The sequence below is a fragment of the Orbicella franksi genome, chromosome 1 (genome assembly GCF_964199315.1).
Source record: "Orbicella franksi chromosome 1, jaOrbFran1.1, whole genome shotgun sequence".
In the NCBI taxonomy this organism is placed as follows: Eukaryota; Metazoa; Cnidaria; class Anthozoa; order Scleractinia; family Merulinidae; genus Orbicella; species Orbicella franksi.
The window spans coordinates 21,964,940-21,981,052 of NC_138145.1; the positions used below are offsets into that span (position 1 = coordinate 21,964,940).

The 16,113-nt window shown below is 39.9% G+C and overlaps 3 protein-coding genes across 3 annotated transcripts in view; 2 read left to right on the top strand and 1 right to left on the bottom strand.

Moving 5' to 3' along the window:
* LOC145487641 (uncharacterized) overlaps positions 1-4,322 on the top strand; it is a 27,321-nt gene extending 22,999 nt beyond the window's left edge. Inside the window, exons 8-9 of the mRNA XM_081466489.1 lie at positions 2,330-2,458; positions 3,476-4,322. Coding sequence (XP_081322615.1) covers positions 2,330-2,458; positions 3,476-3,730 — 384 coding nt within the window. The 3' untranslated portion in view covers positions 3,731-4,322. The remainder of the gene's footprint in view (positions 1-2,329; positions 2,459-3,475) is intronic.
* Positions 4,323-4,457: 135 nt separating this feature from the next.
* On the bottom strand, positions 4,458-11,393 carry LOC145497316 (tektin-like protein 1). The gene is made up of 5 exons (XM_081477143.1): positions 10,678-11,393; positions 8,817-9,235; positions 7,025-7,462; positions 6,685-6,780; positions 4,458-6,034 (listed from the first exon to the last, which is right to left on the bottom strand). The coding sequence occupies exons 1-5, from the start codon at positions 10,712-10,714 to the stop codon at positions 5,732-5,734; spliced, it is 1,293 nt and encodes a 430-aa protein (XP_081333269.1). The 5' UTR covers positions 10,715-11,393; the 3' UTR covers positions 4,458-5,731.
* LOC145497362 (uncharacterized) lies at positions 9,510-14,904 on the top strand. The gene is made up of 5 exons (XM_081477184.1): positions 9,510-9,925; positions 9,999-10,083; positions 11,403-11,484; positions 11,633-11,863; positions 12,858-14,904. The coding sequence occupies exons 1-5, from the start codon at positions 9,879-9,881 to the stop codon at positions 12,920-12,922; spliced, it is 510 nt and encodes a 169-aa protein (XP_081333310.1). The 5' UTR covers positions 9,510-9,878; the 3' UTR covers positions 12,923-14,904.
* Positions 14,905-16,113: the final 1,209 nt, after the last annotated feature.

Here is a 16,113-nt window from a genome sequence, read left to right on the forward strand (position 1 = left end):
CCTTATAGGCTTGTGTTATCCAATTCTCGCTTGATTTTGAAATCACGAGCATGATTTCAGACCTAAATAAACAACTTGCAGAAAGTTGAAATCAAGTGCATAAAGTTGAAATTAAATTGCACTCACCCTATGGGCTCATGCAAGATCTTTTGTCGTTGAAAATTTACTTGTGCATGCTTATTATTTAATTCCAAATTGTACTCAAAATCATGTACTACCTTAATTTACAAATTACACTCCACTCAGTTCAACTACCATGATAAATCATCATGCAAATTATTCTCTGAAATATAATTAATATATACAAATGTGTCCACCAAAGCTACATTGTATTGCAGAACCGCCCAGAACCATTTTGCCCGATTTGAAAGTTGTACTGCTCGGAAAAAAGTTGATTTGCCTGGACCAAAAGTTAGTCTGTGGTTTTTTGTGTCGCTAGCTCCTTGAGTGGGCAAGATGAACTGAATCCTGCACTGTGATTGGGTACCCAAGCAAGCAAGATGACCTGCTGTGTTCTGGAAGGAAATAGTATTCTATTTCCACATAATAAATCCTTTATTGACCAAGCTTGTTTGGTCAAGAGAGCTGGATATTCTCCTTGTTTTTTTTTGCATGTCTATGGAACTCGAGTCTGTCTTGGTCCATAAACACACAAAAAACAAGCTTGGCCAATATCCACCATCTTGACTGCACACTTAGTCAATAACCTATATAACTTGAGCATAACAAACACTGTTGAGACCCTTCCTCATCTTACCAGCGAGATGCCCATTGAATACCATGCACATTACCTGTAAACATCTAGCGCCACTTATAGAACAAGTCTAGCTTCTTTTCACCTTTTAACTTGAAAGGAATATTCTATGAAGTTATGAAGTTATGAAGTTTCACGATCAGTTCTGACCCTCCATGGTTGATAGTTTTCAATACTTGTCATATGCAACAATCGGCTTACTGCGCGTGCTTGATTTAATCGTTCAAGCCATGATGCATTTTTATTTGCTAACAATCAGAGAAATACTAAACAAAACATTCCACATTATCTAAAGGAATTTGTGTGACACGTTTCACTTGCCTTTACACAAATAATGCAGTCTGATTTACATATGCCAATCTCTGATTTTATGTTGTATGTTGGTATTGTATGTATATTTTTAATGTGATTTGTAAGTTGTTTATCAAAGATCACCTTGGCACTATATTGAGGAAGGAAAGATGGAAAAAGAAACATGTGTGCCAATTACCCCCTAATAATAAAAGTTAACTAAACTTTGGGCCAACTAACTTTTGGTCCGGTTCAACCCCAAGTAGGGGGGGGGGGGAGTACTCCCTTATATGGCCTATATGGGTATGTGCAGCCCCGACGGGTATGGTTTTACAGCAGTTTTGGCCATAAGCAGGGTGTAAAATTTAGCCATTTTGGTGATATATAGGGTATGAGCTTTGAAAGGTAGTCATAAAGTAGGTTTGTTTTTTTTAGAAGAATCTACTTTGTCACTATTACTGATAGGACCGATCAACAAAAGCCCTTCAGGATGCCTTGAACATCGGTCTGAACTAAGGAACTAGGTAAATGGCAGGTACTGATTCATGATCAAGTCACACATGTAAAGGGTATCAAAATTTTGGTCAGGTCATAAATAGAATGGGAGAAATCGCAGATTTTGTCTATAAAAAGGGTAAGGGTTTTGGGAAGCGGGCCGCACACCCCCAACCGATTTTTCTCGGAGCCAAATAACTATTGGTCCGGGCGAAACCACTTTTTATAAATCGGGTGAAAAGCTCTTCAGGTGAAACGACTGGTTACCCATTGTAAGCTACACAGCTGCTACTGATGTATAATTAAATTACGGCCATACCTTGAAACATTTTCGTAAGTGTGTCCCTTAGCCTTGTCCATCTTTTACGCGTGAGGTACGTTGGAAAACGTGCGTCAGAAGTATTTGCAGTCAGTTCACCAATCTTATTCATTTTTCCCTCATAATATAAACAGCAAAAGACGGGCATGGGTTAAAGGCGATTCTTGTGGAAAAAAACAGTGGACATTTTACAGTCTTTCCACTTGAAAAGTGGGCACATTCACATGCGAAAACTTCCTTTGCTATGACCGCCATGTTGTTTTTGCCGCGAACATTTCTAAACTTCCCGGGCTAAGGTCAACCGGGAAAACCTGGTACCGAAACACGCACATCGGTGCCGGTGGTTTGCGTTTCGCGGTTCCCAATCACACGTTCCACGCGTTCCTGACACTGAAGTCGGGCATTTCGGCCAATATATAAGCAACTGTTCTTGGAGGAGAAATAAATGTATTTGTTTTCGGTGTTTGCAGGCAGAATTTGATTTCAAGAACACCAAAGAATTTGTGACCTCTCCCACCGTAAAGTTGGAAAAGGAGAAGTATTCTTCAGAAAGTGAAGCGAAGGTAGCTCGGGAGTATGCAAGCCAGTTGAGAGTACAGGTGAAATACCTATACCTTGTACAGGTTTTTATACCTTGTACAGGTTTTCTCGTCCCCAGAGGCCACGCTCCTTTTGGTCAGCCCCAAGAATCGCGCGATTCTTGGGGCTGACCAAAAGGAGCGTGGCCTCTGGGGACGAGAATGCAAGTCGCGACAATCACAAATGACGAGAGAGGATTTGTGATTATTATTGACCAATCAAAGTGATCGGGCGTGCCTCCACCAAAATATCCCTTAGCAACAAACGTTCCGACACCAAAAGGTTCTTTTTCTTTGGCTTTAGTTAAGGACAGGAGCCCACGATGATGGGTTCCTGTTAAAAAACATCGTCTGAAATAATAGCAGTAGCCTCAGTAGAATAGTGCAAACATTTTACGGTTTGTCCATTTTTGGCCAGTTAGAATCCAGTAATATTTCCCTTGGTGACCCTTGGTGACCTCTGGCACAAGTTTAGGTAATGACTTCAGGAAGGGCTGTGGGAGTGAAACGGGAAGGCTTTTCAGGATCAGAATCGTTCCGGTGCGAGGTAGAATTCAAATAGGTTTTTTGTTTAGAGCGTGAAGACGGGTGGCTTATGAAAGACACATCTCTAAAATTAGTACCTTGAAAGGTCTTGAAAGACTGGTTTCATTGCCGCTTTTTGCTGGGATGGCACATTAAGGCGGTTCCTTATGTGGTTTTAAAAGGGAACTTAAGCACGCACGTTTTTGAGACGCGGACGGTAACCGGAAGTGAGCTTTTTTCACTTTAAACTTGTCCTCACACAACCATATTCACATTGCTAAGTATCTTTTCTTCATTAGAGATGAGTAGTATAAAAATCTGGGGGACTATACGGTCCAAGCATGCGAAATCTTCTCTTCCGGTTCCCGTCCGCGTCTCAAAAACGCGCGTGCTTAAGCTCCCTTTTATTAAGAGGGGGGGGGGGGGGGGGGGGCGTCTTGATGCAACGCGATCAAACAGACGTTGGTTTCATCTTAATCTCGTACGATTTTTTTGTTTGTTTGTTTGTTTCAGATGGAAACTGCAGACAACCAGCTCAAAACGTGCGAGAAGATAATCCACCGGCTGTACGGCGAAAACACCGACCTTACGAAAGAAAACCTAAGTCTGGAAGGGAAACTTAAGTCGGCGTCCCGTTCACAGGACAAGCTTCAACGTAGAAAGGTCCTTCTTCAGAAACTAGTAGATAAACTGAGTGGTCACATAGGAAAGGATGTCCTGCAGCAGTCGTACTTGGTACTTGAGCTCGACAAAGACGTTTCTTTATAAGTATATTAATTAGTACTTTTAATAGCAAATGTATTATGCGCGAAAGGGCAAGCATTGAGCATACCCTCGCATGTTGCTTTGCCAACAATCCGTGATCCTTTTGGGTCCTTTGGTTGCAACTATGACCAAAAACGCGCCGTGCCTTCAAACTTTCGAGCAACTTTTAATAATAGATTTTGAAATTTTACAAAAACTCTTCTTTCTTATAAGAAATTGCAAAGTGTATGGCATGAGTCACATCTCCTAACAGCAAACTTGTAAAAATTTATCATCGCAATGGGAATCTTGCAAACAAACTTTTCGGAGTTGTCTTTTTTATATGTCAGTTTTTCCTTCTTGAAATGTTTTTGGGAAAAATTAGGGATATATGAGGTTTTTGTACTCTTAAGAATAAGGTGGTGTTAGTTACATTAAGTTTTTACAAGACTTAGTCAATTTGTTGAATCAGAGCTGAAATTTGTTGCTACTTTGGCATCCACATCAATAGTGAATGTGGCGTTAGTAGTTCAATCACCGTTAACAAGTTTACCTGTATTCTGCACGTTCAAGGTTTTTTTTATAATAAAAGGACAATTTCGTTTTACACATTTTTTGTGCAGGGACACCAAGCACAGTCACTGATACCGAATCGAAACAAAAATAATAACGTGAAAGTTCGTAACATAACTGTAAAAGTTTAAAATTGGTATTTTGATATTCAATGAGAGTTAATATGAAAACAGGTTTTTCCTGTAGTAAACGGGGCTTCTTAAACAGGGTTAGTTTGTAAGTAAAGGTACACTGTATGTAATGTTTGCTTCAGAAATAAAATATATTAGTCTGAAGAGTTTTGTTTGCTATTTACCACGAGTTATTTCACCTGGATTTCAAATTGCCTACCCAATGTGGCCTTTACATCAGGTGAACTTCCGTCGCGGAGATCGATTGCTGCACGGTTTATTCAAACTCTACCCCGACCAAACCACCCCTGGGCCTCCGAGGATGGGTTTCAACACACCATCATGGGAGCACAGGGGAAATGTCTTCCTGGTCAAGTTTCCAGCATTTCAGTCGAGACCAGGGTCTGGGACGAGGGCACGATATAAAAAGCTACAGTCTGGCAGAGGGAATACTCCCATGTACATGTATGTGGCGACTTTATATCTCGAAACGAAATTTAGCACTCTGAAAAGGTTTCTACATGTAACTATATATTAGAATTGGATTGGCTCATGAAAGTACTATTTTCGTGGTTTGGTACAGGGTAAGAGTTCCAAGGACTCTATATAAAGTTCCACTATTGCAAATCATCACAAATGATTTGGCAGTATCATTCACTCTAAGTTCATGTTAATTTTAAGGATTTTATTGACACAATTCCACTCTCGTCTATCTTATTTTTTTTTCTTTTACCACACATCAAAATAGAAGTTTCAGACTAATTAACGATGCAGAAATAAAGAAAAAAAACTCAGGTATTCAATCTTATTTATAATATTGTAAGGTTATTAAATTAGTTCTAAATTCAATTTGGATGTAAAATCAAACATGAAGGCAAATTCTTTTTTAATTTTAGTTAATAAATTAAAATAATGTTTGTGCGGTGGCATCTTTCACCCTTTTCTATAAATAAAACAATGTAATAGACACAGTATATTTTATTTACAAACCAAGCCTTCAATGAAACATATTTTAAGTCTCATTTCTTAACAGTGATAGGAAGACAAATCTAGCAATATCAAGTGACTCTGCAGTGCAACTGTTGGTTGTGAAAAGCAAAATTTCAGGTTGAATTATCATTTCCTTTTCCTTGTATATATTATTAATACCAGTATTCACTGTAATTAAGCCAAACTTTAAAATCTTACCAGGAAAAAGGGGCATCTTGACAAGAAACCATGAAGGTAATCAAATAGCAGTTTTCAACATATATTAGTCATTTTTGAGGATGTCATTTTCAGTGAAAAGAAATTAAGGTTGCTTTCAAGTCTTTAACTGCAGACAGAATACTTCAACCTGGATTTAACATCCAATACCATTTATCACCCAGCGATGATTTCCAAGACGCCTACGCGTGCGTGTTACACTAGCATCAATTAAGGCAGCATGATGCTTATCTCTGGCATCATCATCAACCCTCTTTTTGGTAAGCTTCAAAAGACCAATATTACGAGCTGTAGCATTCAAGGATTCTTGTAGACCCTCCCCTCCCTTAACAATCTCGTGAGCTTCAGGCAGCTGGTTACCAGGGTGGCGCTGGTGAACCTGTACAGCTGGGCGGTCCAGACGCTCACGTGTGGTTAGATCAGAATAGGCCACAGGTCCCTATTACAATAGCATAGTAAAAGCTATAGTTAGGCAGGTCTGCAGACAATGACAAGAGCTACCATTTCTTTGTTTTATGCTGAACAGAAAATAAATTCATCTCTTTTGCAAGCATGGGTTTATACAGGTGTACATGTATATCACGAACTGCTTGAGAAGAATATTGAAGATATTTCTGTGAAATGTCATCACTATCTTAGATCTTCAAAAAGCTGCAGAATTACCACGTGCTGCAGATTTGACTTGCAAGTGGCAGTGGACTGGTCACATCTCACAAGGAGAACTATCACAAAATACTGAAAATAATAGCTCTTAAGCCTTAACCACTGCTACACAGAAGGGAGACCAAAGATACATGGCTCAGAATGGCAGAAAAGAAGCAGGCTAGATTTGGAAGGAGAAGTTGGAGCAAGGCTACCATGTTAGCAAGAGAAAAGGCAGAGTGGAAAAAGTTTGTTCATGCCCCATGCAATTCTCAGTCAACGAGCCAACTGCAGCACTCTACTGCAAGACAGTCCTTCTTTAGTGATGATCATTAATTTTGTCCTGGATAGCACAGGTCTGATTTCTTCCAAAAAGGTATCATAATCTTGCATCTCTGTTAGCTTAACTACTATTGGTAATGTCAACCATACTAATTCATGACTTACCAGTGTATATCCAAGTGCCATCTCTGTTGCATCATACCAGCGCTTGCTGCGATGAATGGCCATGCGAGTTTCACCAGCGCCAACCAAAAGGTGTTGCTAAAAGAAAAATGAAGGAAATATTCATCAACTCAGCAAAACAAGCACTATACACAGTATAACCTATCTAGCATTATCCAAAAATGATATTAAGGACTCCATAATCTATTTGAGTGAATTCAGAGGTCAGAAGAGATTAGAAAAAAAAAACAGAGAAAATAAAGCATTTGTTAATATTCAGGTGTTGAATGTCTCTGCACCAAATAATAAAGTCTAAAGCATAAGGCATTCCATTTCAACCCACCTTCATGGTGACTGTCTCAGCAACTTTCTGAGTTAGTCCATCATTCACAGACTGATGTGCCGCCTTCTGTAGCTTAACTGTCTGCTCAATGGCTTCTGCAACTTCCTTGCGTAAATTAGTGGACCTCTGCCTGGCTTCTGCTGCTGCAGAAATCACCCTTGCACACTCAGGTGTGTAAGGTCCCAGTGGTTCTACAGGTGGTGTGATTGGCTTTTCTGCCTGGTCCTTGATTCCAGCACCTCGAACCGATGATACAGCATGGCATATGAGATCCAAAACCCTTGACCTCTCTTGTAAGGAGGCTGTGAGCCTTTTCCTGGCACCATCAAGCACTTGAAGCTGTTTCTGGACAGAACGTAGCTGTGCTTCTAGAATGCGTTTGAGCTTTAACAGATGCTGACGCTCAGCAGCAAGGAGATCGTCTGCACCATCAAGATCCTTACACAGAAAGATAAGTGTCATAGTTTTGCATGTAGTTGATGAAATAGGTTTGATGATATCCTCAATTAAAATCCTTATATTTATAATCCAAAAACTTTTTGTGCATCAATTATATTCAAGCTCCTATTACTTTGATTTTCTCTTAAGGGAAGTGTCCTCTAATGAGAATTACACTAGGGCCGCAAAGCGGCCTGAAGTTATAATTCAAATGATATGAACAGATGAAGTGAGAAATTTATGAGCTTCCCGCCATTCTTCCCTCCCTTCTATGGGGTCTCTCGATCTTTTGTCTGTCTATTCCAGGGTGTCAAAAAGCCACCGAAGCATCATGGGACCACGAGATCTAGTCCCAGGGCCTTTTGGGTATACCCAAGCCCTGTTTATTGTTTCTTTAGGGGGGTTCGCCCTTCTGTTGGCATTAAAAAGTGGTTTGAAGCACTAACCGGGAAATTCCTACCATTTGTTGTCTCATATATTTCGAATGGAGTCTGTGAAATATAATTAGGTGTGTGGGCAGGTTGACTTTGCTCTAGTTTGGGGGTGGGGGAGGGTGTCCAGATTTGAACTGTTCAAGTTTTTGTACACAAGTTCAACTGATTAATATAAATTTAGAATGCATTTCATGAGAATATTTTAATTTTTCATCACCTTTTCTACATGATTTAACAGTAAATAATGCAGAAGCATTTAAGCTGTGACCCAGGAATTTTTTAATTAAACAAAGATAAAATCATCCCACATTATATCTCCGTGCTGAGACTAGAACAATAAAAGGTAATGAAAAGTTTGTGTATGATTGTTATAATTTGCATAGTTACTAGATCAAGGGCATAATATTAATTCTTCAGATTCTACTCTTTTGTGCTGATTGTGCTAGAAAAAAAACACTCGTTCTTTCCATGAAAAAATTAACAACTGGAGTATTGCAGTAGGTATAACTGATTATTGCAACATAACCTTTAACTTTAAAAATTAGAATAACCTAAATTTAGGACTTTTAGACTTTTCATTAACAGCTACAGTAATTGCGAAAGAATTGTTTCATATTTAGGAATTTCGTCGAAAAAACAACACCGCTACCTCTTTCAATCGCTGAGGTTAAATATCAAACTCACTTACCACAAATACGATTGCTTTCAACGAAACAACGGGTAGACGGCGAAGCAATTAAGAAATTGAATAATATATTCACCTTGAGCACATAACAGGGCAGCTCAAATTAATTTCTTTTTAAGTGGTTCACATTCCTTAGTTCCTTAAAACGGAATTTTCATAATCGAGGCTATTTATGAGCCTCAAAGGAAAAAAGAAAACAAAATCGAAAGACAGAGACGGTAGAGGATCAGGTTACCTTTTCTCGAGATGGCCTTGTCTGTCTTTGCATGGTAGATCTTGTGTTTAAGATAATGTCTTTTCGTATATGCTCTAGGGTCTTCTCTAAGTCTTCCTTTCCTCTTAAAAGGGACTTGATCTCTTCATTCGTATCTAATAAACTCTCTCTAAGCTTCACTAAAACGGCCCTTGTCGCACGAACGTAGGCATGGATTCTGGCATTGCTCTGCTGTATACTTGTGTCCCTTAGCGATGGCAGAGGGTCTAGCTGCTGTCCTAACTCACATGCTTTGTCGCTACGATTCAGAACTGTCTGAGAAAGCCTGATGTTTCTTATGCTTGCATTCTTCCAAGCATCAGAGCCAATAGTCGCCCTTGTAACTTCCATTTCTTCAACAAATTCTTTCACTGTCTGTGTGCAAAATGCGGCGCGACTTTCTGTTGTGTGGAAAATCAGGGAAGCCCACAGCGTCACTATGGCAACTAATTGGCCTCGTTTTCACATTAAACATTGTATTGTGTGACTTCCCGGATAAAAACGTAAATAATTAAAAAAAAAACATAGAAATGTGAAAAAGAAACCACAAATAAAGAACTTTGAGTCAATACAACAAGCAGAGGAATCCAAAAAGTCCTCAATAATTCGTCAAACTCCAATCGCTTTTACCTCACGTCGTATTTTAACAAGTGTTGCGTGACATATCCTCGTCACAGAAGAGTTAGACCATTTTCCTCCGTTCCTTTATATTTTCTCTCGTTGACTCCGAAATAAAGTGCCTGAATACCAGAAAAATAAAACAACAAATCGGCCAGCTTGAGAAAGTGACAACACTCGCGAAGGACCCAAGCTTTACGGCATTCCTTTGTTTCCAACCAGAAACGTATTCTGTCACGTGACTTTCTAATCCGACAGCCTTTTGTGTTCACTGCGTCAACTTGTTCAACACATTATTAGCATACAAATTAGTCAAGTAACACAATACGCGGAGAGTCAGGAGTATTCTTTGAGACAAATCCTCGACGAGGAAGCGTTTGAAATTATTATGTTATCGGCTTAGTCTAGTCATCAAGACCGAGGAACATGACTGATGTGCAACTATACCGAGATAGCTCTGGAAGCTTGCCATAGTAAGTAGCATGAATCCATCGATAGCCAGGAGAAAAAAAGTTAAGACACTGAATTCGCACTTTTTGTTTACAGTTTGTCGCACTGGGCAGCAAAGGAACCCGCCAAGCACAGATTTATGGCAGGGAACACGGATCATTGGGCAAAGATGAAACATAAGGTAGGCAGGTTAGAAATCCTAACGGTAAACTGGTACTATTTTTCTGTTTTCATTAGCAAGAGAAGTAATCGTGCGTTTGAACGGTTGTCAGGAATGGTTTCCATGCGCGGGTTTCCTTTGCCGAGTTTAATATCGACGGAGGCCGTCTGGGAAATCATGAAGGGAAATTGTCGGGAAACTTGTAAAGAAAATGGCACGATGTAAAATGAATCTTTGACTTGAAAGAGAGCAGTGAATTTAGAAGCACAAGAGAACTAATTTTGGGGTTGTTGAGACGACGTGCTCTAAACAAGCTCCTGCGAATTGTCACGCAACTTGGACATAACGCTCGTGAAGAGAGGTACCCCACGTACCTTTCGAAGGCAGTCATTTTTATCGCCAACTCATTTACGGCAACAGAGGAAAAATGAAAAAGCAACAACAACAAGAAAACAAACAAGCTGAAGGTATGGCGGGCCACCCTCACGTTTGACAATGTTTCCATTTCTCCTTCTAAAAGACCAACAAAGTCCACCATAAGCACATTTTATAGATCGATTGTAAATCTTCTGCTTATGTTATCGAATAGAGATTAAAGCTTAAATCAAACGCTACCTGTTCTAACGTAGTGCCATTGTAATGATAGGCTCATTCACGATCATCATCATCAACAACCACTTGCATGTAGCTTGTCATTAGTATGCAGCCAGACCGTACTGAAAAGACAGGAACTTTACGAACACAGGTTCATCTTCCTCTACAGCACAGTAAATAGTTCTCGCTTTGGTATTTTTTATGACTACATACTCGTCTCACAGGTTGATCGTGGAAATAGTCAACGGATAGGCCCTCTTTCCGTGTTATATTTCCTTAGCCGAGAAGCGATAAAGAACGAGATATAAAATGGCCGCGTGAAAACTGGGGACGGCGCGCTGTGAGGGTTAGGGGAGGGGTAGGGACGGTGTCGGTGGGAGTGTTGAACGGCAAAAACGCGCCGTCAGGCTGAGTTGCGAAAGGAAGTACGCAGCCGTAATGTTCTACTCGCAAAGCCCGCTATGACCATTGCGGAGGGTGTAAACGAGGTACCAGTTCAGGTGTAAAGTATTATTAGCAAAGGGTTTTTTTTTTTTCTTGTTCTGATATTAAAAGGGGGTGCCGGAGTGTACGGGCGAGGCCCGGACTTACTACAAGATAACAGCGTATAAAAGCATGGTAATTCTATGCCATTAGGTCTCGAATCAAAACGGATCGCAAAGCGATCTCAAACCGATCGACAGTCATGCCCACTTTAATCAGTTTTAATAGTGGCTAACGCTCACTCACCGTTTTCTTCTACTAAGGTTGCCACATTTTCAATAAGAGACACGACAGGACAAGTGAAGACCTTTCATGGTGATCGAATGCGGCACGAACAACACCCAGGTACAGTGGATACACACCTGTATTAGCACATGACACAACCTTGGGTCCGTCTTATTGTCAAGAAGAACATTTATACAATCTTACACTATCCGCTGATTAAAAACCATGCTAGTAATCTTAAAACTTGATTTGTTTCTTTTCGTATCAGACAAAAAATCAGAAAAGAAACTCCTCAAGTTCCGGCACGAAATTGATGGGACTTTGACCCGGATCGGAGGACCGAATTTTAGCGACATTTTAGTCAAAGAGCTGCACGGTAATTTGCCAGGCGATTATCACAAACCACGTCCCTTACCACCCAAACTGCTGAGGACATCAGTTAATGCCAGGGCTAGAGAAGGGTACATTTATTGGTATATGGAAAAACCACCACCTAAAAGTGAGTGATTCAGTTATTTTTGATTGGTACTTGTAGTGCTATAAGTGTAAGATTTCTATGGAGTCGTGGTGCAGTCCCGGTCGAAATGTTGGTCACGTGGCGTCTACTTCGCCGTCGCCTCGCTTTATAAACTAGCACACGTTTCTATGTAGGTTATTTGGAGACTCGCAGATATATAGACAAAGTATACAAAGTGAAGGGTAGCAGGGTAGTATGTATAGGCAGTCGGTTCCTGTGGAGAGGGGGATAAAAAAAAAAAAAAAAAACACTCGCATACTCGTAAACGTACGGTATGCGATAATGCCGACTGGAATTATGGGTAGTGACAGTTTATCGTCGCTTAGTTGAGGTTTACGGTGTTTCAGCAAGAGGAAAGGATGAATACGCGTGTTTGTGCTGTTTTCTTCTCAGCTATTACGCTGACACACCTCGAGCTACTACCACTACCCATAATACCTTTTGACATTGTGTTGTACGCTTTTACGCTTTTGTAGTTGGATATCTTTTCTCAAAACAGCTATACTGGGAGTCTGAAACAAGTTTTGACCAGAACGTTTTTCAACTTTGTTTGGAAAGCAATTTGATCCTTTAACTCCAAAGAGTAGTCTGGTGAAAAAAGATTCAATGATCAGTACAACTTATTACATTGTTCTCAAGACGTAAATGACGATGGTGAACAAAGTCGTCAACTTGAAATTGTTTTCTTGATAAACAACAAAATTCTCAGAACCAGCATGAAGTGAGAACTGTAAGCTAAGGCATCCACGTGGATCACGTGGCATCTACTGTGCTAGTTGCAAAGCATCCCTTTTCATTTGTAGTGCTGGAAAAAAACGTTCATTAGATATTTGTTCAGGCGTCACAGTGGCGGAATCAGACCTCTTTATAACGGGGACGGGGACAAAACATTTCCGGTCCCTCGCCAATAAAGGGGTGAGGACTGGGTTCCCCCACGGGGTGAGTTGATACTAATAACCTTTTCTCTCATTTTCAGAGGGCAGGACCACGTTTGGCTCGGATAAAACGTTCCTTGGACTGGGCAAAAGATTTTTCCCTTGATTATGTATCATCGGTCAGCTGGCTGGTCTTCTATATATAACAAGATAAAGAACATGAACCTTGGGATGTAATATATACTCCACAATATTTTTATGCCAAGAAATGTAACTAGGTGTCAGTAAAAGAAAGAAGCAGTCTTAAGTATTGCTTACGCTCTGATTCGAGAATAGTTCCTTTGGAAACCGTTCATTAATCATGGCTCTCGCTGATTGTCCAAACGTGCCCATAAATCCTAGACGCTAAGGGTGATTTTAATCTCAGTGACGAAGAGTCAAGTTGCTGGAGTGGGGAATACAAGGAGACAAATTCAGCTTGCTGGTAATATTATTGAAGGCCAATGCAAACACAATACGGCCACGAATGAAATATCAAACATGTGTTATTTATGATTCTGTTAATTATTTGATATCGAATGGCTACTCTGGCCACTCTTACTCCTTAAGAGATGATTACACACGTAATTAGAAACATAAAACTATCGATGCTTTAAGAGTTTACACTCTGAGACCCTTGATGACGGCTGATAATTTTATTTAATGCCACATATACTCGTAACGCACCATTCAATCAGTAAATGAACTAACAGACACGTGTTCTGAGACTGTGGCTTACGTTTGTTGTATAAAGACATTTACCAGGATTGTCCTTCGGTATTCAGTAGAAAGGGAAAGAAACTGGAAAATTTGTTCCATCCTCAAATGCCTTCTGAGAAGAAAGGCTTAATAAGCTGTAAGTATTAAGCACCTGTTTCATTCTGTTGACTTGCGCAAAGCGTTTTCTTTTACAAACACTGTATCCAGTGCCCTGTTATTTAAGATCTCTTTTAACCGACATGGGCAAGTCAACAGAATAATATCAACAGAGTGGGATAAATGCGCAGCTCGTGAAAACTCCGACTTTGACTCCGTTGCTAGTGAACTGGCCAACCTTACCTTCACTTGAACCTAGATGTTATGATTTGTGGTGTAGTAGCTAAACAGAAAGCTCTCACCTCTCCTTTACAGCTTGTGTAATAATAATAATAATAATAATAATAATAATAATAATAATAAAATGATCACAAGAAATTACTCAATGAATTTAACAAAGCATGCACGTTTGTGTTTTCTTTTGCTTTGTACGGTTTTCCCGTAAAATAATAGTCTGTCTACAAACATTTATTTTTTTTGCTACGAGTAAGGCCCGGATATACGGTTTGACATTGTGCGAACTATTCCTAGCAACATTTTTTTACTCGACGCAGCTACACGGTTGCAACATTTCGTGCAACATTACACGCAATATTTGATGAAACGTACGATGGGCGACATTTGGGTCAGCGGTTAAATTTAAATGTCAGATTTGATTGGCTGAACACTGAAATTTGCGTCACACTATTGCACGAAATGTTGCAGACAGGGGATACACAAAGAAATTTGTTGCGCGCAATGTTGCAGAAGTAGGACGAAATTCTACTGCTGCAATATGGCGCACAACAATTTTAGGGGTGGATACAATGCAATTTAGCCATTGTGCGCAATATTGCAACGTGTATCCGGGCCTGTAATTTGTTTTTGAGCGCGCGAGCGATGCAATGGCGCGGGAAGAGTAGTGAGCGCGGAGCACAAGAGTTGCCGCGAAGCGGGCGCAAAAATAAAATCTATTTTTGTTTTTCCCCTGGGCCCCCCTTGCAGTTCGGCTTTTTCAAATCCCCTATGCTAAGTACTTAATTGCGATTTCGACGAACTCCAGACAAAAACACCCTTAATGACAGCATAATAAAATTTTCTTTTATCTTACCAAATTTTGATAAGCATGATAAGATGTAACTCTTGGTAAAGTTTTAAAAAATTCTGTTAATAGGGACACAGAGCCACCTTGTAACTGGCATGTGGTAACTGGCATCAGATCAAGAGGAATGTCTACACAACGATAACGGCCCAAGGACATATAAATAGGCCAGTGTTCCGAATGCGCTCGGCCAACCGTGCTCAGTAACTTTTAAACAACTGTTGGCGTTACGTTTGGAGCATCTTTTTGCGGTACTAGCAACCTCGAGCCAGTTTTACCTTGTTGAGCATCTTTTGGCCAAAATATAGGTTCAGAGCACATATTAAGGTGGCCGAACACAATTTTCGCGCGCGCTTTTGCTGATGCAATTCAGCGCGCGCACAAAACAATTGTTTGGAAAAAAACAAACACGCCGTCAATAGATCGATCATTTCATTTATTCACCACCAGCACTATCAGTGCTATTTTTCTCCATAATTGAAGGCAGTGTATTGTTGGCTTTAGTCTTTTATTACAAAGATATATTAGAAAATTTAACGATGCAAAGAACCCAGCAATTCTCAGCTTTTTCTTTGTTACCGAAAGAACCCAATTAAATGCAGCGCATGCGTAGTAAGTCAAAAAATTGCGATTGAATGAAAAATTGCACTCTCGGAAATAAGCCTATTTCTCGAGAACCACTCATTAGAATTTCACGAAATTTGGCACGAAAATACTTTAGGAAATAAGTAACTGGAGCATTGAAAATAATTGAACTTTAACGAAGGAAATTCTAGATATTCCAGTGAACCTTCCACAAGGGATAATTACAGATCTCTCTGTTAAATTATTAGCAAAATGGTGTTAACTTGTGAGAATCGGTACAAGCTTGTTGCATGCAAATTATAAAGAGAATCTAATGACTAGATTTTCTACAAATAAACAAAACCAATTTTAAAGGCCTGTTTATATTTATTTATGTTGCCATGGCAACGGCACATACGTCAGCTTAACCATCATAAAACCAAAGTTTATGTTGTTAACTTGCTTGCTGCCATTTTTGGCGACCGAGGGATCAAGAGTTTGAACACATAACCTGTCTCTTAACAACGTTCGGCGAGAGGTCAAATGAACCATTTGTTTTGTTCCGCATAGAATTCGAGAGCGAAAAATCAAATTGTTTAATATAAACGTACTAGTCGTTCGAAACTTTATATAAATCCTCTTCACAGACTAGACACCTCCAAAACGCAAAGAAGCGGCGTCATTTTGTTAACAAACACACACTGCCGCGCTAATCACTCTCCAACAGAATAGATAGTGAGTTGCGAAGCCAATCAGAGAACGGCATTCGTGATAGAACGTTGGTCGATTTGTACTAAAACTCGATAGAAACAAGGTAATGTTTTCTATTTCTTTAATAAAGTTACTGTGTGCTTACG

Coding starts and splice junctions, on each gene's coding strand:
- LOC145497362 (XM_081477184.1), top strand. CDS start 9,879: ATGACTGATGTGCAACTATACCGAGATAGCTCTGGAAGCTTGCCATA. Junction 10,084..11,402: donor GGGCAAAGATGAAACATAAG/GTAGGCAGGTTA, acceptor TCTTCTACTAAG/GTTGCCACATTTTCAATAAG. Junction 11,864..12,857: donor GGAAAAACCACCACCTAAAA/GTGAGTGATTCA, acceptor TCTCATTTTCAG/AGGGCAGGACCACGTTTGGC.
- LOC145497316 (XM_081477143.1), bottom strand. CDS start 10,714: ATGAGCCTATCATTACAATGGCACTACGTTAGAACAG. Junction 7,463..8,816: donor CAAGGCCATCTCGAGAAAAG/GTAACCTGATCC, acceptor TTTCTGTGTAAG/GATCTTGATGGTGCAGACGA. Junction 6,035..6,684: donor TGGCACTTGGATATACACTG/GTAAGTCATGAA, acceptor CTATTGTAATAG/GGACCTGTGGCCTATTCTGA.